This window comes from Corvus kubaryi, unplaced genomic scaffold (genome assembly GCF_017639235.1).
Source record: "Corvus kubaryi isolate FWS band 111438036 unplaced genomic scaffold, C.kubaryi_AGA036_p1.0 133, whole genome shotgun sequence".
NCBI classification, from domain to species: Eukaryota; Metazoa; Chordata; class Aves; order Passeriformes; family Corvidae; genus Corvus; species Corvus kubaryi.
This window is the reverse complement of record NW_024580667.1, coordinates 15,875,889-15,903,506: the sequence shown is the minus strand read 5'-3', so window position 1 is coordinate 15,903,506 and position 27,618 is coordinate 15,875,889. Positions and strand designations below refer to the sequence as shown.

General features: G+C 41.7%; 1 protein-coding gene across 2 annotated transcripts in view; it reads right to left on the bottom strand.

Moving 5' to 3' along the window:
• Nucleotides 1-27,618, bottom strand: part of ARHGAP6 (Rho GTPase activating protein 6) — a 314,963-nt gene that overhangs the window by 144,855 nt on the left and 142,490 nt on the right. The window contains exon 1 of one of the 2 annotated variants that reach the window (XM_042037794.1): nucleotides 15,532-15,686. The exons of the other annotated variant lie outside the window; for it this stretch is intronic. Coding sequence (XP_041893728.1) covers nucleotides 15,532-15,576 — 45 coding nt within the window. The 5' untranslated portion in view covers nucleotides 15,577-15,686. Of the gene's footprint in view, nucleotides 1-15,531; nucleotides 15,687-27,618 lie in introns of those variants that run through there. 2 annotated transcript variants of the gene reach the window in all.

The window sequence follows — 27,618 nt, the reverse complement described above, 5'->3', positions numbered from 1 at the left end:
TGGGAAATAAAAGGAAAAAAGTAAAGCCATGAGCAGAAAAGGTTGCCAAGGGCGGTATTCATCTAAATGAAGAACACTGCAATGTTGATGTCAGCTGTTAAGCTTGGGCTCCATTTATAGTTGGGGTGAGGAAGGGATCATGACAGAGGACATTTTCCCTTTGACTTCAGGCCATGAAATGAGCTCCTGTCACTCTGCTCTCACATTTTTTCCCCACTGTGTGTGAAGTTCATCCCTGAAGAAAGCAACAAATGCAGAGGATAGCTTCTATGCAGAAACACAGCATAAGGATGTCCCTCACAGCAGAGCCAGCATCCCTTCCACAGGCAAAACAAAATGAAGGGAGGAAAACTTGAATAAACAGCAGGCCAGCAAAAGTGCAGCCTCAACTAAAAACTCATATGCTCACACTGCCCCAAGAATAAATTTAAGTCAATATGAAAAGTTGGTCACAGGGCTCTGGAAGAGCCCTTCAGCTGAAGGAGTGAACTGAAAAAAACATCCAACTTCTGAGACACAGACCCTGCTGTGTTTATCTAAGAGATTACACATAGCTGTGTGCAACAGTAAGGGGCAGGGATCCACAGCCCAGGAGGTCCCCCATGTCTTACATTCCGAGATATTGGCCAAGGCAAATTTTGCTAACTTTTCAAGTATTTTCCTTCCCAAGAAATCACTTTCCAGTTTCACACAATTATGAAGAGCTACAAGCTCAAAGACTGACTTTCTTATAAAAAGTAACATTAAAACAGAACAAATATGCTTCTTTGAAACTTTCAGGAAAAGGATCAGTCCCCTAATTTGCCAGACACGTAAGTAATAATTGCACTAGCTTGTTTCCAGACTGCTTTTTATCTCTTTGCTATTGCCATTCTCTTTGAAGAAGAAGCAGTTCTCGGGAGAACAATAATTAATAGAGTCAGTCTAGAGATCATTTCCTCCAGTCCCTCTGCAGTGCTAAATTGTATGAGTCTCCAGGAAACAGAGTAAAGTGGACAATCTAAAAACAATCTAAACCTACTACAAATGGGAGGAAGATGTGTATCAAAGCAATGGGGGAGGGGGGCATACACATGTTTAAGGGAGCTCCAGAAAAGCTATTCTTTCTTTGTCTTTTTTTCCCCCATTTTCCTTGATGCTCAAAGCTACAGAGATTTACTAAGACTAGAAGCACATGTTTCAAAGGTCATTTAGAAAGTAATTTAAATACATTTAAGTTACATACATATAAACCTATGAAAAGTGTAAGTGAGCCAGGAAACTACCAAACACTCCGGACAAATGTAAGAAATCCGTGACTAAAAGGCAGGATCATCATATACTCCCCCCAGAATAAGGCCAAACTGCAGACACAGTTTTGATCCTGAAGCAGAGAAAAAGCACATGAGCATCAAAAGAAGGCACCAGAAAGCAGGCTATCAGAACTAATATATGACCTGAGAAACCTCTGGATTAATTATTTTTATGCCTCAGATCCAGCCTAGGTGCTGCAGAAGAGGCACCCTCCTGCAAGCACAGCTACAGGTAAAAGTGCATCAGTATAATCACTGCAAGTTCACCTCTGCTTTGTCAAAACATGTATCTGCGCCCTTATATTTTTCTCCAAGTTGGCATACTGTTCATTTGCATAACTAACACAATTATTTCTGCTGCTGTCAGAATCTCAACTCTTTTTCTTCCTTCTTTTTATTTGACGAAAGCTAACACTGTAAAGAGAAGATTTTTAAGGGAAAGGATTTCTGAGAAGTAATTGTGCAAAACTCACAGGTGAGGCTTCAATAATATCAACACTGAAAATACCACAACAGTCCGTACTCTCAATTAGGCCTTAGAACAGCAAATCTAAGCTTTCATCAGAACATGGAACGCTGCTCTGTTTTACAAGATACAAGAAATGACTGTACTCATAAAGGAAGCGTTTTTAAATGGATAACTGAACTTAGTTTTGGCAAGGTTACTTAAGCATCTTCTAGTAAGTGTGGACAAGCTTTGTTACAACCTCAGGAGGCCAAGCAGCAAGACTTGCTCACTCCTCCAGTGTGGTGGCCCTCGATGCCAATGGCATTCATTAAAGACCAACTGTGATGTGGTGATTGGGTAATCTTGTGGATAATCTGAAGTGAATACTTCCAGCAGAGAAGACATACAAGAACGGTATACAAAAACATACACAACGAATACATTGCAATGTACATACGAAAGAGAAAGATAGAAAGCAGAAAAGCTTCTGATTACAAGGATCTTTTTTCCCCAAAGAAACATCTTTTGAGCATTGCTCCTCGCTAAAATGATGGTTATGCATTTACTTACACGGGTATGTCAGCAGGGCTGTTTATATGAATGTATAACTCAGTCTCAAGTGCTGCTCTTCAGTGATGCTGATGCTTCAGCGAGCAAACAAAAGCTGCAGCTGAAGTCTGGGCGAGCTATCAACCCCCAGGACTAATGAAAACCAAGAAATCGGTAAGTAGCTGACAAGACTCAGGATTCACTGAGCACCAGAGGACAGGGGTATTTTTTCAGCCCTTTTTTGAGTGTCAACACAGTTTCTATACAAGGAATTCTTTTAAAGTATTACTCAGACAGAGCACGAACCAAGCACTGGTGTATGCTGTCTGAAGGGGCAGTGGTCTCACTGCAACTGCCTGCTGCCAGCAGGAATGGAGCTCAGGTAGATATCCAGCCACACCATCAGTAGGACTGCATCAAAAATGCCCACTCAAACACCACATTACTTCTCTTGTTTGAAACAAATGTAGCTCTGAGCAGGTCAGCACAGCCCTGACCTTCAGTCTTCACTATATTTGCTTATTTATAACCACCACTGAGGCTGAAAGCACCACTCGTAAGGCCGGGATCATCTGAACCGTGTGTGGCACAACATGGACAGAAAGGACTCTCAAATGCAAAGAATCTGCATCATAAGACATAATTATAATGGGTGACAGGGAATACAGAGCCATTCATTTACCCACTTCTGCATCAAGCAGACAAACCTTGAGGATAATAGAAGAAAGCTCATGTAAAAGCAACCTCATTTGCCTGATGAATGGAATCAAAAGGTCTGTTTCTTTGTCTGCTTATTTGGAGCCAGATTGAGAAACTTCACTTAGAGTTAAATCTCTCTCTAAATACCTAAATATGCACTGTGATGAGTCAGAGTATTTATTGTTGCTTTGCTCCAATCACCCTGTTAAATTTGCATTCAAGCTTGCTTTAAAAGGGATCCACAAAGATAGCTAGAGGCCAGTTTAGGCAAAACAGCAAGACATTAATTCCTCATGGTAACTCCATTAACTGCAGAAACTTATCCCAGAATAAGTGTGACCTCCCCTTTTCCCCCTTGCTTTTGCATCCTTAATAGATAAATAGAAATTCTACTCAGGTAACAGAAAACTGAGTAGTATTACCATTAGTGGGAAAAAAAGCTTCATGAGAAAAAACAGTGAGATGAATCACCAAGAACATAACAAGGTTATTTGTGAAAACCAAGGACATACGTACATACTCTATTACACATCATTACTTCTAAATGCACCAAAATGCATTAAGCACTTTACAGAACAAGCTATGTACAAACTCTGCTCTTGTCAGTTTATAAAAATTTGACTTCATAAACTCTGAAACCATCCTCACCCCTTGTCAAACAGCCATGCAACTGCTGGGATTTTCAGAAGCAATGACTGAAATCTGCTTTCAGTTTTGAAGTTTGTTTTACACCAGACCTCAGGAGCAGAGCTGCAGCACTTCAGAAAACTTCAGTAATATATACTGTAAAGAAAACATTCGTCAATGTAAAATGAAACCTTGACTTAGCCTGGTCTTGCACCCTTAGGAGAGGAACAGTGTTAGATAAGAGATCAAACCTACAAGTGTCTCAAACACACAATATTAACACACGATACAATGACAATGTATACAAGACAAGGGGAAAAACGAAGAGAGTCATTTTAACATCAGTCTTCTGTATCTTTGCAGCTGAAGGTCTTCATTTGAATTTGAAGGGTTCAAACCAAAGCCCCACCTTGTAAAATCCCACCAGCAAAGTTAAAGGAAATATAATTAACAAATGTCAACAGCATGAAGATCTGAGCTCTAACAACCCTATCTTGGGAGAATGCGTGTTACCAAATGACACACATAACTTGGAAGACTTGAAAAACCTTGCTATTTCCTGTGACTTTTAGTGAAAGGGACACTCTAATCTGCAAAGCCTCACACATTTAAGTAAATAGTTATTAATAGCCAATTGTATTGTATTTATTTTAACACCAAATGATGTAGAAAGCTGATTAAAAAGTGTAAATGTTCCACCAGAAATCATACAGAATGAGTTAGGCTGATAAATGTGCTCTGCACAGCATTTTTATTAAAAATTGTTGTGCATGATCTATAGAGCATCTGTATTTCATGATGGTTTGTTTTCTCACTTTCTTGCAAGAGAAAATTTAAGAGAACTTTAAAATAAGCAATAAATAAAAAATCATCAACAGAAACATGTTAGTAAAGGAAAGGAATTCAATGATACTTCTTCAGTTGGAATTTTAGGCATGAATTCTGCATAAAGGATAAGTGATTTAAACAATTGGTACAAAATATAGTAAGATAGAAGTAAACTCTGCTTAATATTACATGATAGCTAAAGTAACAGGCACTCTATTTGCAGGCACAGATAATAATTGTAAGGACTTCCTGGCAATAGTATTTCTTGTCAAATACTTTGGGGTTATGCTCAAGAGAAAGGAAAAAAAAAAAAAACCCAGCACCTTGCAACTCATCAGATTTTCTCCCTGTGTGCATTTCAGTCACTCTTTATTTAAGGTAGGGACAGAAATACTGTCCCCTTCACCTTTTTCAGTCTTGCTGAGAAAAAGGAGTTGCAATAGCATAAAATAGTTTTGCTGCACAGCAACAACTACTGGGTATTATCTGGCAACACCAGATGAGAAAGAAAAAAGCCGCAGCCTGAGGCCTCAGCTGGCCAAAGGAACAAGGCTGACTCCTAGTAAAGGCATCTTTTCAAATTGAGCTGTACAGACCTCAACGCTGCTGAAAGACAATACGTTTGACAATCAGCCAAGTAATTTTTTCTCATCACTTTACAGAAGATGACTAAAGGCCCCTATGACATATTTAAGGGCACAAAAATAGTTCTTGCTTACCTGGGTTTGAGAAAGCCTGCACCAATGCAAATACAGAAGGAGATAACTTTAAATGGATGATGGGAATGCAGAAATGAAAAATGATACAAATCGGTGTGACACACAGTATTGGAAAAATTGAAGTCATACCACTGCAGCAAGGGCCACAGTCTTGAGTTCAGCCTAATTTAGAGACTAGGAGGCACTCTGGCAATTTTAACTTATGGCCAGAAATGCTGTTCTAGTACTGAAGGATTTAAATGCTCTCCAGCCATTATGTATACTCTCTGGAAGTAAAATACATGATTCAGCATCACTGACAACAAGCCATCCAAAACCATGCAGAAAGACTCAATAACTGGAAACTCACAGATTTCTCATCTCAAGGAGTGCTTTCAAGACTACAATGCTACCAGTAAATAAAGATTTGCAAGGACCACTTCCAAAGCCATGAATCACCTGTACTGGGACAACTATTGTTCATTAGACAATTCACAGCAGGGAGAATGTCTTCCAAAAAAAAATATAGTTAGCCAGAAGGGAAATCATCAGCTGATCAGCATTCAATAAGGACAAGAGCATCTCTTCTGTAAATAAATGCAAGCAACTCTCCTTGTTACAATAAAATAACAAAAACATTTGACAGAGTAATGTACAATGTACAGAGGACTGCACAGTTTACTCTTTTTACCCTTTTTCTCCTCTGTAATTCTGACAGAGGTTAATTCTGCCCTCTTGCAATGTTTTTCTCATCTTAAATTCCTAAAATATAGAATTCGATATTACTTCACATGGGCTGTGCATTCATGCATGGAAAATCCTGACTAAAATGCAGATGCATTCTGGAAGAAGACAGGTAAGGGGCAAGAAAACTAACAAATTTGCATTTAATTAATCCATTCTCCTGTGGCCTTTTTTCAGATTTACATCAATCTAAATCAGACCGCACAAATACATTTCAGGATAAGATATGCAAAAATAAAAAAATCCACAAATATTTATAGAGAAATTCATGTTGACAGTCCTCAAAAACTCTGAAAACAAAGCTCATCACTAGCAACTTCATTCCTTCCAGCCACAGCATCCAACTGCAGCCTCACTCAGCCACAAGAAACAGAGCAGCCCAGAATGAAGCACCAGCAAGATCCTTCCCTAAAAGATACAACTGTGTGTCCTGAATCACAATGGAGCAGGAGCTCCCTTTCTGCTGAAAGAAGGACTGTGAACTACCTCTGGAAAGCCCAGTGGCTTTATATCTAAAACTGCCAGGTCATGCTGAGAGCAGGATTGACTCATGTACTTGTGTGACACTGTAGTTTTTACTCCTGAAAAACTTAAGCTTCTGTCCATCATGTACAACTGGAAGCAAGGGATGCAATTTTCATCTGCTCACAGTTCTGCATCACAGTTTGCAGTCATCTCCTGTGCTCCTCCAACAGTCATCACAGGCAATTCAGCTTTTGAGGTTACAGGGACATGGGTCAACATCTCCCCTACTCCTGACCTGGACAGAGGTATTAGAATGTGCTGCCTGTCACTCAAATGATGCTGAGAGCTATGCTGTGCATGTGCATCTCTCCAGTGCAAACCCATCAATGAGGTACATACCTGATGTCAAGACCTGAACATGTGGCATCCCTCACTGCAGGGGCAGACCCTGAGGCTCACATGTGCTTCTCATGGGTTGAAACAAAACTCCCTGGTCATTGCTGCTTCCTCTACTTTTGCAAGACACTGCAGACACCAGAAGAAGTAAGAGACTCAGCAGCTACAACCCTGAAAGAGCTTGCTGAATGACATGTACCCTCCAGTTAAAAGCCAAGCCACGAACTTCCTCTTCTGCTACCTGTTCCTACCATTTGTCCAGCTGTGCTCAGAGGCCAGAACAGGCTGTGAACTCGACTACAAAAGCACAAGGGAGACCACAGAAACAGGCATCTGGGAGAGGAAGCAAGCAGCTAATCAGGGGGTTCCTCAATTACTCATAGAGATCTCTGCTTGCAAACAAGAAAACCCCTCTGACATTTTACCACAAGTTCCTCAGTGCCATACTCTGCAGTAAAATAAATCACTCACTTTTATTTAAGATAACTTTCATAGAAATGGGGAATATTTCCAACATTCAATATGTGCAGCTACAAAAGCTGACATTTAAAGGATACATAATAACAGTATGCAAATATTAATGACAGCCTGCAGTGATACAGGACAAGAAAAATTTACCACAGAAGAAAAAAATAAACATTTAAGGCCACAGTACCAATTAAAGGATGTTTTGTCCAGAGGGTCGCTGGAATGCAAGACAATTTGCCAAGGGAAATGGAGGGTGTGGCCTCTGCACAAAGCTGGACTCCACATCTGTTTCAAGAGCTGGGACATATTTCAGCAAGAACAGGAGTAGGCTCCAAGTACCTACGGTTTTCTTCCAGCACAATTTGCTTATGGGTTTGGTTTGATTTTCATACAGATAGGTCTACATACTGTGCTCATTAAGAACTCCCACCTGGAAAGCAGAAATACATTTCCAAGTTTTAAATAAATCTTAATCAAACAATGATCTTCAGATTCTTTTCCACAGCTTGTGTTTAAACAAAGCCTCGGGATATTTATTAATAGGACCAGACTGGAAAAAATACAGTAATCACACAAATGAGAATTTCAGCCAGCAAGGATACTGAATCCATATGCCAAGTCCCATACAGATGAGCGTAACAGGACCTTTTACAAACGAACAGGAAAAAGGGAAAAATAGTCATCATTAAACACCATTTAATTTAGGTCTCTGCATCAAATCTGACACCCCAAACAATGCAACTAACTTTATAAATATTTAAAACTTTGCAGTTATTATTACCTTTATCAACATCAAAAGAAATCGCCTGAAACTTGCAGTTGTTAAGACACTCAGGCCAAAGTTTGGGTGCTATAGGGATATTTAGTTATTCAAGATGCTTGATTTCAAAGAAATTGATCATCTACAGTAAACAGAAACAGTGAAGACTGGCTCTAATCTACATATAATTACACAGCACAGTAGTAGCTATAAAATCATAGGATCATCTATCTTCACGGCACCGCAGCAAAAGTGACCAACAATCAGATTCATATAAACTAACACGCAAAAGTATGAGATATTATTTTGAAGTAAACAATTCACTTGTATGATGAAATATCAACAGCCTGCAGTATAATTTCCACAGCTCCAATCACCTGCTTCAAAAATGTAAAGCATCCAAGTATGAAATAACAGCAGACTATCCTGCAGGTAGTTAAGATCAGCACTTACTCTTTCTGCATACCTGAGGGCACCACAGCCTGAAAAACCCAAACTTTACTTAGGTTGTCCTTAACAAATGAACACTAAATACAGTCTATTAAAGTACTGCTGTAATATTCAATTTTCCATCAGCAATTCATAACATTTTTGATTTAGTAGAGGAGATTTTCAGAAAATCCTTTTAAATGTGGGCTATCAATAACACTTAGAATAGTAAGCATTAGAAAGAAAAAAACATTACTTATTTTTCTTTTTAAGTCAGCCATGCCTGATAACATCCAGGTATCTCCCAAGGGAGCACTAAGATTTGACACCCCTTTAGAGAAACTTAATGTGAACCATGTGGACTTGTCAGCCAAGGCATGTTACAGAAAGGCTGTCAGATTCTTTTTGTAAGCAATACAATGCATGCAGACCTCCTTTATTCCCTAGACAAGAAAAAGACATTTCGCTCCATGCAGTGCATGGAGCGAAATGTCTTTCTATATTCTCAAATGTCATAAAAGCAGCAGTAGTGTGGAATTTGAACTCCGAGTACATCTTTTCCAAGTCACTAAGAGTTCAGCCGTATTTCTGCCACAGGTACAGGTATTCCATTAGAACAAGAGCAGCAAACATGCCTTGCACAGAAATAGACTTGGTGAACAACAGAGGTACTTAGCAGACAAATGGAAGATGTTCAAAAATCACTATTTACATGATGACATGTAAACCAGAGTATGTCTTAGGTGTCTTTCATTTGAGATTAAAATTCTAAATATATATGAAATTTTGAAGAGATGTAGCCAGCAAAACTACTTTATTATGTATAACTCTACAGAAACAAATCTCTCAAGTAAGTAAATCTCCTTCTTCACAGTTCTCACACAGGCGTTTGCACATAAAAGGTAACCAATTTGCAACTGAAGATAAATAAAAGTAGAACCAACTATCTAAATATATCTGTGACCTAAAATATCTTCCATTTACTCCACTCTTCAGGCTGAAAGAAGTGTGAAGACACATCTGCAAATTTCAAAAATCTTCTGGGAAACAGAACTGAAATACAAACCATCAGCTTGTGCGGGGAATACTGACTATGTGAAGTTCAACATTTTTACTTCAGGGTAGTTCTGTATTCACACCACCTTCACACCCAAACAATCTCTAAAGGCTAGCATGTGTTTCCACACACAGGTTCTTTTAGGCAGAGAAGTATTTCCACAGGGGAAAAAAGAAATTTAAAAGGACCAGAGAAGAGCCTTGCTCAAAAATAACCAAAAAAGGACATAACAGAGACTGAAATTCTCATCTTGCACTTCATCTACATGGCTAACCTTCATTACAAGCACAGGTTGCTGACTTCAGCCACACATGACCTTGCTGCTCAGGCAGACCTGAACCCAAAACCTCATCCTGAAGCTTTGCAAAGGACTGGTGTCGACTAATCGATTAGTGCTGGTCGATTCGATCTTCTCCTGGAGAAGCAGAATCAGCATAAACCTTCCTGGAGAAGCACAGCACCACATCTGAGCCTAATGATTGTGTGCCCTTCCGAAGAGAAACCCTGAAGCTCCACTCATGTGGGAGTTTATTATTAAACAGTATCTTTGTAAGTATTATTACAAGAGCTGTAATTGCTCTGCAGGGAAGATTATGCTAGACACAGAGAGAGAAAATGAATAAAGGGAAGCTTTACCTCCTGTTGTCTATACATAGGGTGGCCACTTTCTCCATACTTTAGGCCACTTCTATTCCTGCACAGTATCTGGGAGCAGACTAATAAAACCACATCAGAGTAGCTCTGCACCTAACCTAGCACGTCCTGCCCAACTCAGCCTGCATTTGCCCCCCCTTTCTCCTGCACATGAGAGGAAGAACATTCATATCCACATGTCATTGAAGAGCTCCCAGAATACATCAAGTGTTCAAGAGCTGTAAAAAAATAGAACCTGATCAGAATGGAAATCTACTTCCTGTAACTTTTTAAAATCCTGTGACACACATGAGCCCCTGGCTTCCTGTCTTCCCTGGATTCTCTGGTGTCAACTCATGGGCACTTTGCACAGCAGATAAAAAACAGCTGGACTCACTTCAGATGCCATCAATCCAAATCAAAGCTTGACCTTGGTGTTCATATTGAGTGACAAAGAGTGCTCACTTCCTATATTTACATATGCTCTTTAGAGATTAGCAATAAAAGTACTTTCAAATGTTGCAGAAGTGTAAGCAGAGTCACCACTGTCACTGGGAATTTCACCCAAATGAAGAATGAAGCACTGGGCTCAACAATCATCAGAAATCATATTCCTCCTTCTAAAAAAACCAACATGCATAAGGTGAGCATAAGTCCTTGATGAATAAAATCCAAGAATCAGATGCCAGAAATCTGACATTTAACCATTCCTCTACTGCTAGTTGCCTCCTCTGTAGCTTGCTTATTTGGCGAATTTGATAGTTTTCTTCACAACTTTCTAATTTGAAAACAACACCTACAGAGCAACTAAACTTCCTGAACAAGTTAACTCTGCTTGTGAGTTAATCAGGATAGGAGAAAATAAGCAGCTACCTTCTGTGGAGTAGAGATGTTTAAGTTTTTTTGGTGGGCAGGAACACACTCACCAACCCACAGCCTGTCCTTAATCTCACCAAACCTAAGTACAAAAATACATTATGATTGACCTGGATACACACTGGGCCAGACTGCTCCTATGCTGCTTCTTGCTGGCAAGCCCATCGGGAAGAGAGAGAAACCAGTCAAATTAGGTGAAGGCAGCACACCTACTAGGCCAGTAAGATAAATTACTTGCAGGATTTCCTACAATTATGGTAACAAATGTGGTCTGCTTGCGGCATACAAGTTTGTTGTTAAAATCTGTGAGTGGCTGAAGGCTCAAGCCATGAAGCAATGTGTCCTGAAATCAGAAACACAAGCAACTGTCTTTAAAAGTGGATTCTTGCAAAACACAAGCAAGCCCACAAGAGGATGTCAGTGCTTGGGTCCTCCTCACAAGGAGATTTTTACCATTCCAGCTTACGCTTTTACAGCGTCACCAATCTCGCTACTCCACCTTGAATTATTCTAATACCTAATTGTTATGAGGTACAGTTAGCATAACTACAACTGGAATATTAAAGGAAAATATCTAATATCTTCCTTTTACTCCCTTCAGAAAGCAGAAGTTTCACTCACTAGTGTCAGTTTCCCTTGCAAACTGTTTCTTTTGTTTTCTCCATCCTTCCATGCAGACTGATGGCCTTAAGACACTGAAGAGTGAGCAGCCAGTCTGCCCATCACCCCAGCAAGGGGTCAGCTGGGCACGGGCTGAGCAAACACACAATACAATGCCCCAAACACTGCTGGAGGCTGGGAAAAAAACCCTTCTTTTCTCAAAATACTCTCCTCCAGTGTCTGAATTTGAGGTGACTTCATTATCAGAAAATAAATATAAATTCAGAAGCTTAAACCAACTCAAGAGTTGTGTTGTCCAGGGACTCACACATCCCCTCCACTCTGGATGCCAAAATACTCTGGTTTTGGCCCCAAGAAAGAGTCACATCGTCTCTTCAGACGAATTCCCCAAGGTACCCCTCAAGTCATGGCAGCCACTTCCAACTCTCAGCTCTTCCCCACTTTCTCATATTCCCTGGTGAAAGGCAGCCAGAGTTTCCGCATCAGGGTAAAATGTCCTTTCCCTTGAGGGAAATCCTTTCTGGTAAATGTTTCAAGACAAAACAAGATTAAAGATATTACACTAAGATTGAAATGGCTATATACAAACCAGATCATGCTCCAAGTTTCCTGCTTTGAACCACTGAGGGGCCAGTTGATTGGGTAACAGCTGAGGCTGTTTTGAGTCTTTCTGTTACATAAAAAAACTCTGCATCTCAAGTAACCAATGGATATCTCAAAGTAAGTACAATATTGCCTTCTGGTGTTTTAGCCAAAATATATGAAGCAGCTTTTTAGTTCCCCCATAAAGCTACTAAGATGGGGGGGGAAGGGGAAGGAGGAATTTAGCAACAAACAGGAAGAAGTCCCAAGCCAGGAAGGTGACAATTTCTTTTTAATGAAACTATGTGAAAACTATTCCTGGAACATTTGGACATCTTAGTATCAGTTACAAACACCATGATACCAAAAAGAGCTTGTAAATCAGAGTAATTCAGCCAGATGATTAGTGGGCAGGTAAAACTAACCCACGTCTAAAAATTAAAGGGTACAGTTTGGCCAGGCAACATACATCAAGAATGAGATATTATTTACCTTTCTGAAAGTTTTCATTTAAAAAAAATTGTTTCCGTGATCCAGTGCAAGTAGGACTCTCAATCTGCATTTTGGTTTGGTGGAGTTTTTTGGGTTTGGTTTTTGGTTGTTTGGTTTTTTTTGTTTTTTTGTTTTTTTGGTTTTTTTTGCACCTACTCCTTTAATAATATATTTTTATTCATTTTCAAATGGCTGGTTTCTTTTAACTTACTTTTCACTGAAAACAATGTTTCGGCTTATTAAAATCACCTCTTTGCCTACTGGAGTTTTGGTAAGTCAACACCAGTGCTGAGTTCAAAATGGAACCGTGACATAATTATCAGTCATCCCACACCCACTTAACACACACACACACAGGATCAACTGTGCTATAGGTGATATGATCATACCCACTGACATAACAGTCTTAAGATATTAAGTCTGTGTTTGTATAAGCTGTGCTTGCAAACACACTAGGAAGCCTCAGAATCACAGTGTCATCCCTGTTGATTTATGGCTACATTATTGTGTTGCACTGGATGTAGCACATTGCAGAGCTCAGGGGCTGGTACAACAGATCGAATGTCCAAACAACATGAATTTTCCAAGTTTAGCTGACTCTAGCTTGGTCCTGAGGCTCAAATACCCTCCAAGCTCTGTGAAGCACCACGAGCACATTCCCCAGTTCAGCATCACCTGAAAAAATGCTGTTTCCCATGCTCTGACTACCCCGAGACATGAAGCTAAGCACACAACTGGGGAAGACTGGGAGACTTCCTTCAAAAACACACTGCTGATCAGAACAAAGATGCTAGTCCAGATGCTTCCTTTTATGAAAACCACGAAACTTTTATTATCAGTTCTGAAAATCTGAAGAGAAGCTCACCACAGAAATCACTATAATTTCTTCTGCCAATAAATTAATTGCTATTAAATGCTATAACACTGCATAATTTTTATTTCACAGTTATCAGAACAATCCAAGAACTTGATTTGTATTTACACCATGCAATTACTTAATGAGAATGGTACTATGTTACATTTAAGCAGGAATTACTAAGGTCCCAATACAAGAAAGCTCTACAGTCTTAGCTTATCATCAAGCGAACAAGCATTTCTTTTCATCTAGGTTTTTCATAGACTCCACGTTAAGCCTATGCATGGATAATGCAGCATCCAGATCCCTATTCTCCAGGCAAATCAGTAATATCAACTACAAACGTCACTTACCTCCATGATATAACTATGTGTTGCTACTTTATTATTGAAATATATCCTAAAATAGTAAAAAATACTTTGAAGTTTCATTCTTAGGTGCACAATTTCCCCTTTGCTGCACTATACAGCAATGAAACAGCAGGGGTTTTGCAAAAGGGGTAATGGTCACCTGAAATGGCTGGCCATCCTTTTTCCCTTGCATGCCTGCTGTCCTGAACTCAATGCACTACCTGCTGCTGGCTCTGGGCATAAAACAGACTGATACCCAACTGACAGAAACAATAATGTGTTTGCAACTAGTAGTTAATGGAAGACTGACAAGCACAATCACAGGAAGTAATAAAAGTCTCATGGCGCTAGCACGTGACGTGAGTGGCAGTGGTCTCCACGCATGGAAATACGGCACCATTACCCTGTTGAAAGAAGTGGTTCCAATTCATTTGGTGTATGATAACTAGATTCCTGGTGAAATCACTATCGCTACTCATACAAAGTACCAAAGGTATTTGCTTCTATTAACTAATTTAGGTGACCTACCATTACCTCCAAAAACTCTAGTATTATTACAGCAGCTGAATGCACTAACACCTACAGTTGAGTGGGTACAAAAATATGTAGAGACAGACTTTAAACCCTGCGTCCCAAAAAAATCCAAGCTGTCTCTTTCAAATTGTTCACAGGTTTAAAAAAAAAAAGGGTGTATAAAAAGAAGTTTAATTTAATGTCCAATACTGAAGGAATCAAAAGTGAAGCAAGTGAAAAAAGAAGCACATCGAAGTGCATCCCGTAAGTGATACACTTAGAAATCCACCAACCCATCCCACCAATCCAGCACCCGTGCTCCCAGGACCAGTGAAGCAAGCCTGCTCTGACTGACAATTCCCACACAACTTTAACAACAGCAATAAAATTATTCATCACTGACATGGGTGCAAACGAGAGCGGCAGCAGCCCTCGCATGCTATTACTCGTGCTGGAGTTTATTTATGGCTTCAGGAGAGGAGGCAGCTGGTTGTTTTTACGCGGCTTTTTTTTTTTTTTTTTTTTTCCCGCCAGAGCAAACGAGAAAATGCTCCTAATAAGGCTGGTGGAAGTGCAGCGGCTTCTAAACAGCACCAGCTCTCGTGAAGGAAATAAAATAAAGTATGGTGTTACTATCTGAACCGCGGCGGGAGCGGTGCCGGAACCAGCCACCGAGAGCACTCCCGGTGCTGGACTCACCCCCAGCCCGCGGACGAGAGAGGGGACCAGCGGGGGCAGGACACGGGGCTCCCGGGATCCCCCGAGCGCCTCCCTAAGCCGGAGCGCCCCGCTACCCCCGGGGAGGGGCGGCACCGCCACCGCTCCTCCCGGCTGCAGCCCGGCTGCCCCGTGGCTGGCACCACATCGCCCTCTTTTTTATTAATTAAAAATATATATTTTTATGTCATCTCCAGCAAAGCGCGGCACTCCCACGTAGGAAAGCGGGGCAAAGCGTCCAGCTCGGCGCCGTGCCTGCAGGCTGCGCGCATCCAGTCCTCGCCGGGGCAGGACGGCAGCCACCTCCCCCTGACCCGCGGCTCCGCGCCTGTGCGCACGGACAGACGGACGGAGGGACGAACACTCCCACCACCCCATGGCACACGTGGGCGCCCCGGCCCCGCGCAGCCCCTTCCCGCCGCGGCACTCACCGCGTAGCGCAGCGCCGGCCTCTCGCTGAACACCGAGTCCCCCATGGGCGCGAACGGGCGGGCGGCGGCGCCGCTCCCTCCGCGGGCGCGGCGGTGGCGCTGGGCACGGGCACTAACCCCGACCTGCCGTCCGGCGGCCGCCGCAGCGCTGGGCTCCCGCCCAGCAGCCTCCGGCCCCCGGCCCCCCTCCTCGTAACTCCCGCCCGCAGCCCGCCCCCGGCTGTCCCCACCCCGCCGCGGGAGCCGGCAGCCCCTGGGCAGCGCCGGGCGGCAGCGGGGGGAGGCGGCTCCCGGAGGGGCGGCGGTTTCGGTTCTCCCGCCCAGCGCCGCTGCCTCCCCGCGGCGCTCGGCCCGGCGCACCTGCGAGCTCTCCCTGGAGGGGCGGCTCCGTTCCCGGCTCTGGCCGTCCCGGGCGGACCCTGACGGCGGCTCGGGGCCCGCCGGGCGAGGCGCCCCGTGGAGGCGCTGTCCCGAGCCCCGACCGCCCGGGAGCGGCGGCTCCAGCCGTCCCGTCCCGCAGCCCCGGGGCAAACATCGCGCCGGCCCCTGGCAGCGCCTGGGGACGAGGAACCTCGTCCTGCAGGCGAGGATCTAAAGGTGAAGGAGAGACGGACAAATAAAACGTAACTTTCCTGTTAATGTTTTCACTATGCGTGCTTTGGGTGGACTGGCTTCATGCGTAGGCTTTGAAAAGAGAAATGCTATGTCACAGCCTATTTGTCATTTTATGAATGTGTCTTTACACAAACTGTAGAAGATCAAACAAATTTTGAAGGAAAATTGCATTGCTGCATTATATAATTAGTAGTGACTTCTGTGTGACTTGCCTGGGGAGATTATTCCATCAATGGAAGTGTTTAAAAATGTATGAACCTCCCTCAGCTAAGCAAAGCCTCAGCAGAGCCTAGGCCAGGCTACATGACTTCCTGAGCCCTCTTTCACCTTTTTAGTAATTTTTCAGTTCTCTGCACAAATCTTGGTAAGGGCAGCAACCCCTCCCAGTTACTCTCAGTTGTTCTCTTAGGAAGTGGCCTTATTCTGGTGGTGCATGACGTATATGAAATCAATCAGCTTTACTGTTTCTGACGTACAATCTAGGCAAATGCTACTAGTGCATCACATTATCTCAAAACAGAGGTAGCACAGTACTTTAGGGGGAAAGGAAAAGGTATTTTGGGAAAAAAAAATGTGTACAATAACACAAAAGACATCCTGGAAAGATAAATCAGTTGAGCCAAAGTTTTTATGTGCTCTGATGCTGATGTACTGTACTCAACAAGCTTCCAGTTATGGATCTTCCATGGATCTTAATCCCCATTGCAGAGGAAATAATCTTTAAGTGTTCCCATGGACAGTCAACTTGGCGTGAACAAAGAACACAGTATCTGCATTTACTAATAAAGTCCATTTTTGTCTCTTGGGTGAACAATCTGTGCTACTCTCCTTCCTGGAAAACAAGACAGGGTAGATGCTTGAGCAATTGCAGAGCATGTATTGGAAAGCAGCACCAAGAGAAAGAAACCTTGTATATCAAACTTCAAATCATCAGAATTTCCAGGCAGACAGGTGGGAAAAAAAGGGTAAAAGAAAACCCTGAGTCCCTGGTTTTCCCTTCTAAATTTCTGCTTTTTATTTCAAGGAGGTGTTTTCAACTGGAAACTCTACATATATCAAATGCTCTGATTCCCAGTGTTTGTTTGTCTGCTCTGCAGGTTTGACCACAGAAGGCAGGTAAGCAAGATGGGAAGAGATTTGCAGGATTTCTACCCTCAAGCTCTATACCATCAGCTTCTTCTAACCATAGCCAATGCAAAGAAAATGCTAAACATCATAAAAGGATTAAAACAGGGGTGTTGTTTCTAATAAATACCCCAAGGTGAAAAGAATAGTATGGAGGAGAGCAGAAACCCTAACTGGAAAGTAGAGAAGAAGCAAACCAGCAAAGGGAGAGATGCAAAACTCTGAGAAAACAGACTAATTTAGGGGAAGGGAAAAAGCCAAAATGCCAGGAAGGTAAAGAATGCCCTAGAGGGAGAAGCCACAGAGGGGAAGGACTAAAGGTGAAATTTTGCAGGTCAAACTTGTTTGGCCTAGAAACTCATTGTCACTGCAAAGGAAGAGTCTGCCTCCCATTAACCCTCTTCATCCCCCTCTTCCAGCCACACGCTTGCCACCACCTCCCTTCCCTCTGCCCCCGTGCTTCTCACAAACCAATACCGCAAATGAAGCCCACAGCTTTCTTTCCATTTAGCAGACTGAATCAGCCCTCTGAGGGAGGAGATGAGTGTCAGAGCTGGCACAAAAGAATTCTGGAGTCTAGTAGGGAGCAGGATACTGGCGGCAGACGAAGAGCATGCATGGAAGAGCTTTGCAATAATAACAGGTTGTTACATTGGTGCAGCTAAGATTAAAAATAAAGAATACACAATAACTAAACTGCAGTTGAACTTTTTATGATGACAAGGAGAGTTATGAGCAAGCAGTTACAGTTTGGGGGTATCAACCCAGAAAAACACAGGTTTACTAGATTCAGTTTTGTTCTGGACCCACAGTATAAAAAATAGGGAGAAAGGATTCTTGTGTCTTCATGTATAAAATCTTAAATGTTTTTTTAAGTTGCAGCTATCAGAAATTTCATAGTAGAGTTCAAGATTTTTGTATACCTAGTATCAGAATTTAAAACTAATTGCTGACTGCAGAAGGTGTTTTCAAAGGCCAGACCTCAACAAAAGCTTTCTGGATTTTGAACACAAGCTGTTGTGGCTGTGATTAGAAAGCTCCCTTACGCTGTATTTATGGTGGCCAAGGAGTCTCTGATTTCAAGCTGCACAGGGTTTGGAGCCCACCCTGGTCTGCAAAGAACAGGAACCCACTGAGCTGTACTACTTAGTTGTCTGCAATTATCTGTCCCTCTCTTAAACCACTTAGCAACTACGATTAACAGACAGATCTTTCTGGCCATTCTGATTACCTTTTACCCTTTCACATTCTATCCTTATTCACTTGAGATGCATTTATGATTCCTCCCTGCTGTTCATTCCAAATTCCCTTCGTCCTTTATTTACCTGATAATGTGTACCCAAGGAATAGATGCAGCTCACTTTGGGAAGTGTAAATCTTCCAGGTCAGCTTCTCTTAAGAGACGATACAAAGCATCACAGTTAACTTCCTGTATATTCATGCCGGGGCAACTCAATCAATTCATGCTTTCCATGATTCCCATTGTGGTTGTTCCTTACACAGCTTTAAGGAGCTGTAATGTGGGCTTTACACCTACAAACATAGATTACAGTAAAACCTTCACTCCTCTCCTGTTTATCATTTGTCATTGACAACAGAAAAGAAGAATGAACAACGCTTCAGCTAAAATTTAGTTGCTTACAACACAGCAGCTGGGAAATGAGTAGGTAATTGAATCTAACCTACCTGATCATTAATGAAGGCAGGTTTTGTTTTTCCACTATTACTCTAGGAACTGAGTGCTTCCTCAACAGTAATTGCTAATAAACAAAGGAAAATAGCTATTCAGTTGCAGACAGCACACAATTATGAAACTGGGGAGAAGTGACTTCTCTAATTCTCTGCCACGAACTTCACCTGGAGCTAGTGACTCAAGCTGTCTGATGTCACACCAGACGAGGTAGGAAAAAGTTTCCAAATGCATCCTATTTTGGGAGGGCAGCCAGCATGTTCCTTACTGCAGTAACGGATTTGTCTCACCAAAATGTAAACATCTACAGTCTCCATCTCAGCTTATCACCCTAGGCTTCCCTATTCCACAGGAAGAAACCCACACATCTGGTGGACAATGTAGGCCACTCCAAGTAGACATCTAAACTAGAGCACATAATTTGAAGTGCTTCTTCACTGCAGTGGGACTCTGTGACAATTAGGTCAGATGGCTGCCCTTCAGGCATCTGCAGTTAAGTGAGGGGAAGCCCACCTGGGGGCCCAGCTATTAAAGCTCACTTGACTTTCAGAAAAGTCCTTAAAATGGTTCATTGCATTCAGAAAAGCAGTGGCTACCATACTTATCAGGTGAAAACACAATCCATGCTTATCAGGTGAAAACACAGTCGATATCTTCAGGTGAAAAAGCTTCAAGCAAGCATGAAGGTCTTGTTTTGCTTGACCTTTGTAATAGTACATGAGTGCAGCTTCCATACAGAGCTAACTCCACATCTGGAAAAGACTTGCCTCTGTGGCTGCTGAACCAGAGCCGAGAGTGATACTGGCAGCACACTTCTTCCTTGGGGAATTAGGACTTTTCTTATTCTGGCCAAATGTTCATTCAGTTGATACAAGTAACAGTTTAAGTCTATTTCCCAAAAAGAATAGAGAGAAAAGATGACAGACAAATATATGAAGTGCATAAAGCTCTAAAAACAAAACCTAGAAACTAAGGAATCGGAATTTAGGGATAATGTACTGCAAAAATTTTTTGTTCAGAACTTTTTTTTCTTTTATTTATTTGCTACCTATCAAAATATGCTGATAATTTCTCACCAGTTTGTAACAGAACTTAGGGAAATAGTATGAATGCCCATGAAGAATGAAGTGCCATCTCACTCCTGGAGATGCTTCTTTACAATGACACAAATCTTCTTAGACAGAAAGAAATCCTATTTGGAAAGAACTTGATCACTGTAATTTCCTAGATGTCCAAAAGCTCTTTATACAAGATCCAATACCTTAGAAGAGTGTGACGCTGTTACTGCTCTCAAGGAGTTGCCCAAGTGTTGCTCATACTGGTGGAGAAGGAGTACCTTATTCGTGGGGGGGAGGTACAAAGCACGCTGTGTTTCCTCGATGCAAACACTTATCTTGTGCTTGCACCAGGTGGTGCAAGCTGAGAGGAACTGCGCCTTGTGCACACCTACGAAACGCTCCTGCACAGCCCAGTGCCAAGAAGCCCTCAAGGGCAAACTGGACTCCAGATTACAACTCAAAGATGCAAACTGTGCTGTGCAGAGGGGCAGGAGGAACAGCTTTTCTTAAGAATGTAATCAGTAAGTATCTAGAGGAGGACTCTCCTCTCTTCTCCATGCCCTCTGCCTGTGGTCAGCTGGAGCTGCCAGAGCTGCTGCTGCCGGATGGGGCATCCGCTGGGAAGGAGCAGCAGCAACAAACGTAGCCTTAGGGAAAGGTGAGAATCAAGACAACATGCCCCGGGGCCAAAACCGCCTCTTCTGGTAAGCACTTGATATAAGAAATGGACAACTCATGGAGCAATCACAAGGGAAACCTTTTCCTAATGTGAAAGATGTTAGCAAGCATCCAGGAGTTTGTTAGCACTGGTGTGCTACCAGAACCTCACTCAGGTATTTAATTCTAGCTATCACATTCGTATTTATTTCATCTGATAAATCACTACACTTTTTAATTTATAAGTCCATATATCTATAGATAGATATACTATATAATTGGTAGGTCAATGATGTCCTGCATGTGATAGTGCATATTACTGCACTATCAGTTATCAGCAGCATGGCAAAGAAATTTAATTTACAATACTTTTGGTTTAGAAAAAGGTTAAATTACTTTATATCCCTTACATGGGCACAATGGTCTTTATTTCCAGCGTCAGTGAAAATTCACTGGAATATCTTTAAACTAAAACTACAAACCACTAACTTGTAGATCAAAACACCTACCCTAAAACATAGTATAAAATATTTTTACAACAAAAATTAGCATTTACCCCATGAGTCACTAGAATTCTTTTGGGTTTTAAAGCTGCAGAAGAAGCTACCAGTTATCCTGTCATACTTTTCGCTCCTTAGAGGCTCCAGTTTAAATAAATGGGACCACTCACTGTTTCATGTGAAGATAAATGACAGGGTTTCAGGTCTAATTTTTTTTAATGTTTATTTTTACTTGCTGACACCGACCAAGATAAAAATAAGGGGAAGAATGCCATGGCTGGGGCAGGGGAAATAAGGGGGAAGAAAAAAGAAGCAAGTGTAACTTCCAGGTTAAGAGTATCAAAACAGCTGAAGGGACTTAAGCATATGCAAGCCAAAAATCTCAGTGAAGTCTCATCTCTGTAAATTATACACATCTGGGAAAATACCAATTCACTGGAAGATTTTTCTAGTTCCTGAGAGTGGGTAGATCTCCATTTATTTCCTTCCTTGTTTATCTCCTTGCAACTCACCTTCACTGGAAAGTAAAACTGGGCTGAGCTCTCACTAGCACTTATCCTTCTCCCTTAAATGTTTTCCAAGAACTGGAGAGGGAGAAAAACACAATTTTCTTTCATTACATACGATTTTTACAGAAACTGCAGCTGCATAAAAAAAAATCTAAAACCACTAACTTGAAACGAGTCAGCTACAGATACATGATCTGGTTGCTCTGACTAGAAAGAAGAATGCTTATCAACAACAGTCAGAAGTATGGGCTCCTATCTAAATTTACCATCTGAATATTTGACAAGAATTTAGGAGGAGGAAGGGCTCTTTCACAAACCAAAAGTTTATTCAAAATTGTTTCATGAATAGTATGGGATTGTTAAAATCCATTTAGTCTGCGGAGTAATAACTACACAATAAACCTCCCAAGAAGTAACGTGACTACTGTACATTTTGATTTAATGTTGTAATTCATAAACCAGTTTTGCAGTGTAAAAGTAATTATTTCAAGACTGGAACAAGACCAAGCCTCTTTTGACCCACAATAACAATATTCATAATGTTAACAAACCTCTTCAAATGAAGTCATTGTTTAATACATCTCAGTCTACATGTGAAGTGGTTACAAACATCATGTTTTTGTAGTCGTCAATAATTTGGGGATCATGTAAGCAGCCGGACTTTGTGTTCTTCTGGATTTCAACTATTAGTATTAGTACTCACTGGGGCTGGTTGAAAAGCTAGTGTTCCAGCTGAGAAGGAACTTTGCTTTTCAAAATTTGACTTTCATCCGATTGAGTCTTAAGCCAACATTTTCAAAGTTTTTGTGAACTATGAATTCTTATCTTTTTTTTGGAGCCAGAAGAAGACAAATCATGAAGCAGTCTGCTTGGTTAGCAATGAGCCTGACACAAATTCCTCTTTTCTCTGAGCCCTGGGGGAGAGCTCATGCAAACTGTCCTTGGAGTGACAGTCCCTGGGAGGCATTCCAGTCGATCTCCACTCCAGGGCAGGGAGCCTGGGAAGCCAGAAAGGCAGCCTGAGAATTACTATGGAATTAGGATTTGCCACAGTCCTGTGAAGCCCTGAGGTCTTGGCACTGACAAGCTGCAGGGCCGTGCCATCTCCGGCGGTGCCAAGCCCTGGCAGGCAGCCTGTCCTATAGCCAGGGAGGCCGCTGCAGAGCAGTTCTGCCAGGCAGCCCACACTAGTAATGGGAACTGAGAATTTTCAGGATCACTGGATCTGGGTTTGGATCACACGATGGACTTAACCAAAGACACACACTCTTGAATCAGTCCCAGGCCTTGGGCTGCGGGACAGCCCAGGAGGATTTTTTCTCAGTCATAAACCCAGAGCCTCCATGCAGCCTGCTTGTAACTCAGGAATAGTTTTCCTGGATTGATTAGAAGCAAATTCAAGGAGTTGCAAGTGAAATATTCGAAACCCAGAAAACCGGCTCTTTCCACTGCAGTAAATTTCTACTCATTAGCGTGATTAATGGCTTTTGAAATGTTTCTTCATCTGTATTTATAAAATGGAATCATATCCAATAACCTCACACACTGAGTTCCTCATGAGGTATTTGGAACTTGTGTATATGACTGTCCACTGAATTAACAATGAGCATTTTTACAGTGTGCTCTAGCAATTTACATTCACGGTCTGGTTTTACTCTGAAGAACGGGAATGGTTACAATTTCACTGTATGGAGTCTGAGGGCTTCAAGCAGTAATGAGTTTTATTTGAGAATCATTTTCCCTGGCCATAAGTTTACTGTTGTTTTCACCTTGAGGCTGCAAAAGCATCAAAGCATATTTGTTTTCTAGTAAGAAACTTCAGTCACCTAATGATTCAGGCATAAAAGTTTCCCTGACCTGTCATGACAGGTGAGAGATAATATAAGGGAACAGACTTCAGCACTCAAAGGGGAGATGGAGAAATGCAGAATGTTAAGCACTCTGGGTGACTCTTACACTAAGTCTAAAAACATTGTAAAGTAGTTAGGAAAAGAACAAACAACAACAACCATGTCCAAGTGTTCTAGGTGGGACTCACCTACAGGTTCAGATAGTTACCCATCAGTGTCTATGCATGAGTTAGGCATCTTGGTCCCCATTTAGTCACTGAAGACCACTCTATACAGACAGTAGAGATGAAAGAGTTTGGGGCATGGCAGTCTAAAGCAGATGCCGTGTTTGATATGCTGGACACATTTCCAGACGCAGATGCAGAAGCTGCCATTGCAGACACATCCATGTACAGATCCCTAGAACAAGCTGTGCTACCCAAAGGTAGGAATGACTGTGTTAAAGACTTTTGGTCCAACTGCCTGGATAGCCTGTTTCAACAGTCATGTGTTTCTAAAATATAAACCAATGCAAGTTGGAGCTTGGGAAAGGGATCTGCAAGAAGGCCTGTCTTCTATGTCCAGGCACAATGGATTAATACCTTACCCAAGCAGATCCGTGGACTAACGTGGTACTTAGCAGTGCACATTGCTGAAAACACAGCCCAGTAAACATAAACCAAAAGGTGTATTTATCGTACTTTTGTTCTCCCCTGCAGCAATCGTGACAGTTGCACTAGATGTGACTGCTGTAAATGTGGCATCTCACCCTCACAAATTAGTCTCCACACCAAAAGAGCTGAGTTTAACTGAAGAGTTATAATAGTTATAATACGTTAGTGCTCAAACTGCTTCCCAGTTGTATTGAGAAAAACGTTAAATCACCCAGCACTTGGGCGTCTGGTTCTCCCTGTTACCTGGAAACTGGAGCTCTGAGTGCAAGCACTGTTGAGAAGGTGATTTAAAAAGCAACAGGAACATCAAAGCACCATTCATATAAGACATGCACCATCATCCAAGCAGTTTCTCCGATTGCAGAGCTGTATTGTTTTAAGCTGCAGGATCCTTTACTGATGGAAGTACACTGAATTCCTCATAGCTTGGGTGCAATTATTCCAGTGTATCCCATACTGTGGCTATTTCCTTTGCAGAGGTTGGAGGAAGGTGAAGGCAAAGCACAACCCACAGCCTTCCAGATCCAGGGATCCAGAGCTGGTATAGTCACAGTGCTGCTGAGCAAGGACGCTTATGCTAATCTGGGAGGGGAAGGTCCCCCTAGGCAAAACAGCTTGGTAAAGGCTTGTTTGTATAAAAATGCTGGCCTATTCTCAGGCAATTGCTTTGTAAAAAGGTAAGCTATGAATTGAAAGCACTGAAGCTGTTCCTAAAGATTCCCCCACCAGTCTGCTGTCATTCTGCAATAAGGACACCCAGTTCCTTTGTAGTTAAATTCTTCTCAAGTGACTTGTATTGCTTAAACTGTCCTGGTAAGACTCAAAAAAAAAAAAAAGTAAGTACAGAAAAGGCCTTGGAAAGATTCACTGCGGTTTTACACTAACTTGATAATACTGGTAATTTCAATGAAGCCAGCATAGGGAAAAGCAGGAATAATGCAGCAGTGAAAGAGAGCCGTGCTAGAGCCGTGCTCTTTATTCTCCCTTTTTGTCCTGTTTCCTTGATTAAAAAGTTGAGGAGAAATCTTGGAAGTGATCCTGTACACGATTTGTGCTCCTAAGCCGAGCCAGAATGCCTCGAGCCAAGCGCCAGGCTGAATATCCAAACTTTTACTGTTTATATTGAGGCATATATTCCCTGGGTGCAGGAGTTTGAGACCACTTCTCCCCACACACCAGCTGGGAGGTATCAAAGTCCGTGTGCACTATCCACCCATTCACCTCCAATTAGAAAAATGTCCACAAGATGCTGAGAACATCAAAGTGGTAAGGAAAAGGAATTCATCCACACAGGACAAAGCATTTAGGCTGTTTACAGCTTTCTGCTCTCTGATGTTTATTACAACCCCCGCTATAAAATCTGTCTCCATCTGCAGTGCCGTGTAGTGAGAGAGTTAATGAAAACCCAAGCCACATTCCAAGGATGGCAATACAGAATGAGAGCGACCTCAGCATTGTTTTGCTAAGATCTCAAATTGCCAATACTGCAAAATGAAGTAATGCGCTCCATCAACATGTAGTATGCTCTATAAATGGGATTGCCTATTCATCTGTTAGTAAAACATGCAGAAAAGCACTATTCGATTGGCCTTAGAGCAGCTGACTGCTTGCTTTGACTTCTTCTTTAAGATTTATTTGAAGCGTGAAACTGCTGAAAATCTCCATTGATTAAAAAGGACAAAAATATATTCAAAATAATTAAATATATTTGCAAATAGCCCTCACTTTATGTGGCTGGTCTTGAGTTAGAATTTCTTTATCAGAAGAATTAAATCTAAAGTTAACTAAAGCACTGAATGCTCAAAGTTGATTTCCACAGACTTCAGTAGTAACTTATAAAACTTAAATCTTTTTACAAACAGAAGATTACTTCAATAGTTAACTTAGAAACCTCAGACAGTTTTAATAAATTTATAGACAGCTTCCAGATTGAATTTTGCTGATCCAGGCTTCTTAGGCGGAGTTTATGGAGCCAGACTTGTCATATGAGCTATTTCTATAAGCCTCAGGTAAATATACACAGGGTTCCTGTTCTTAGAGAAAGTGTTTTTTTCTCTTCTAAAAAATTTTAGTTAATCTTAAGCAAAAACAAAAGTTCATTCAGTACATTTTGTATTTGTTATTTTTGACCCATTTTGGGAAGTATTTTCCTTCCACAGATCTGCACTGTCCCTGCTTCTCTCCAACTCACTTTAACTCTTTCATCTCTTTTACCACTGTTTCACAGACTGCTGCTCTGGTCTCTGAGTTTGAAAAAACTAGATGGCACAGCTGGAGAAAAGGAAAGGGGTTTCAGGTATTTCCTTTTCCTTCCCACCCAGCAGCTCTCGTGCCTTCCCTTTCCTACATGTCTGTTTTAACTCAAGTTTCATAGAAAAGTTTGACCTGTGTTGCAAAACCAGTTTAGAAGTGTAAGTTGTTGTTACTCATGTAGCTGAAGTCCTGATGTAGATGCAATTACAGTGACCAAATGGATATGTTTTATTTCCTTTTCCATTCAAAATTGCTATGGCCATCTAAAGCAGCTTTATTAGAATATCACTCTATAATAACAGGGTTCTCCACTTTTCATTAGTTGGAATTTGTGAAGCCCATAGCCAAAGCAGTATCTCTTATTTAAGATTTCAGTTTAATGTTGTTATTTCAATGGAGTTTCACATTAAAGTTTACCCATAAAACTCAGAATTAGAGTCAAAAGTACACCAAAGTACTCAAAGACAGGAAGTCAGGAATCAAAGGATCTGTAGCTTCCCTTTTAGGTACACATGGGCCTGCAAGTGAGATGGGAAAACATCCCTCCCCCTGGTTTCATCTATAACATCTCTCCATCCACCATTGGTACTAAGCCGACATTTGCAAAGCAATGCAGGGGTTTTTTTCTACTAAAGTATGATATACTATACTTATGACAGGAAAAGGATTGTTAATAAACATGCTAAGTCTTGCTGTGACAGATAATGCGAGGAAAGGTAGCATTAGCAGATAAAGAATGAATAAACTGATATTGCAACACAACAGGGATGACCAAAATTGAGAATGGACACCTTCACGTGACCAATGCCCCAGCTTGAGGGCCTCTTGGAGCAGGCTCCAATACCTGCTGAAGCAGTTCTCAGAGATGAACACATGATGGCCAGAAGCTCCCACTGCTCCTCTCTGAGACACCACTAAATTTCTGAAACTGGAAACCCAGTCAGCCCAGCAAGGTTGTCCAAGCAATCACTGTTGGCTTAGCTCTACTCACAGCCAAGGATACAGATCAGTCACTGTGCTAGCACAACTTCACTGCTGCCTTATGATGAAATTATGGCCCTTGAAATGCCCTGTGAGGACTGAAGACACTGGCTACAACCCATAAGAGACTCCAAACAAAATGAGAGCAATGTTCACATGACAGAAACCCAGACATGCTGTCTGAGATGAGAAAAGG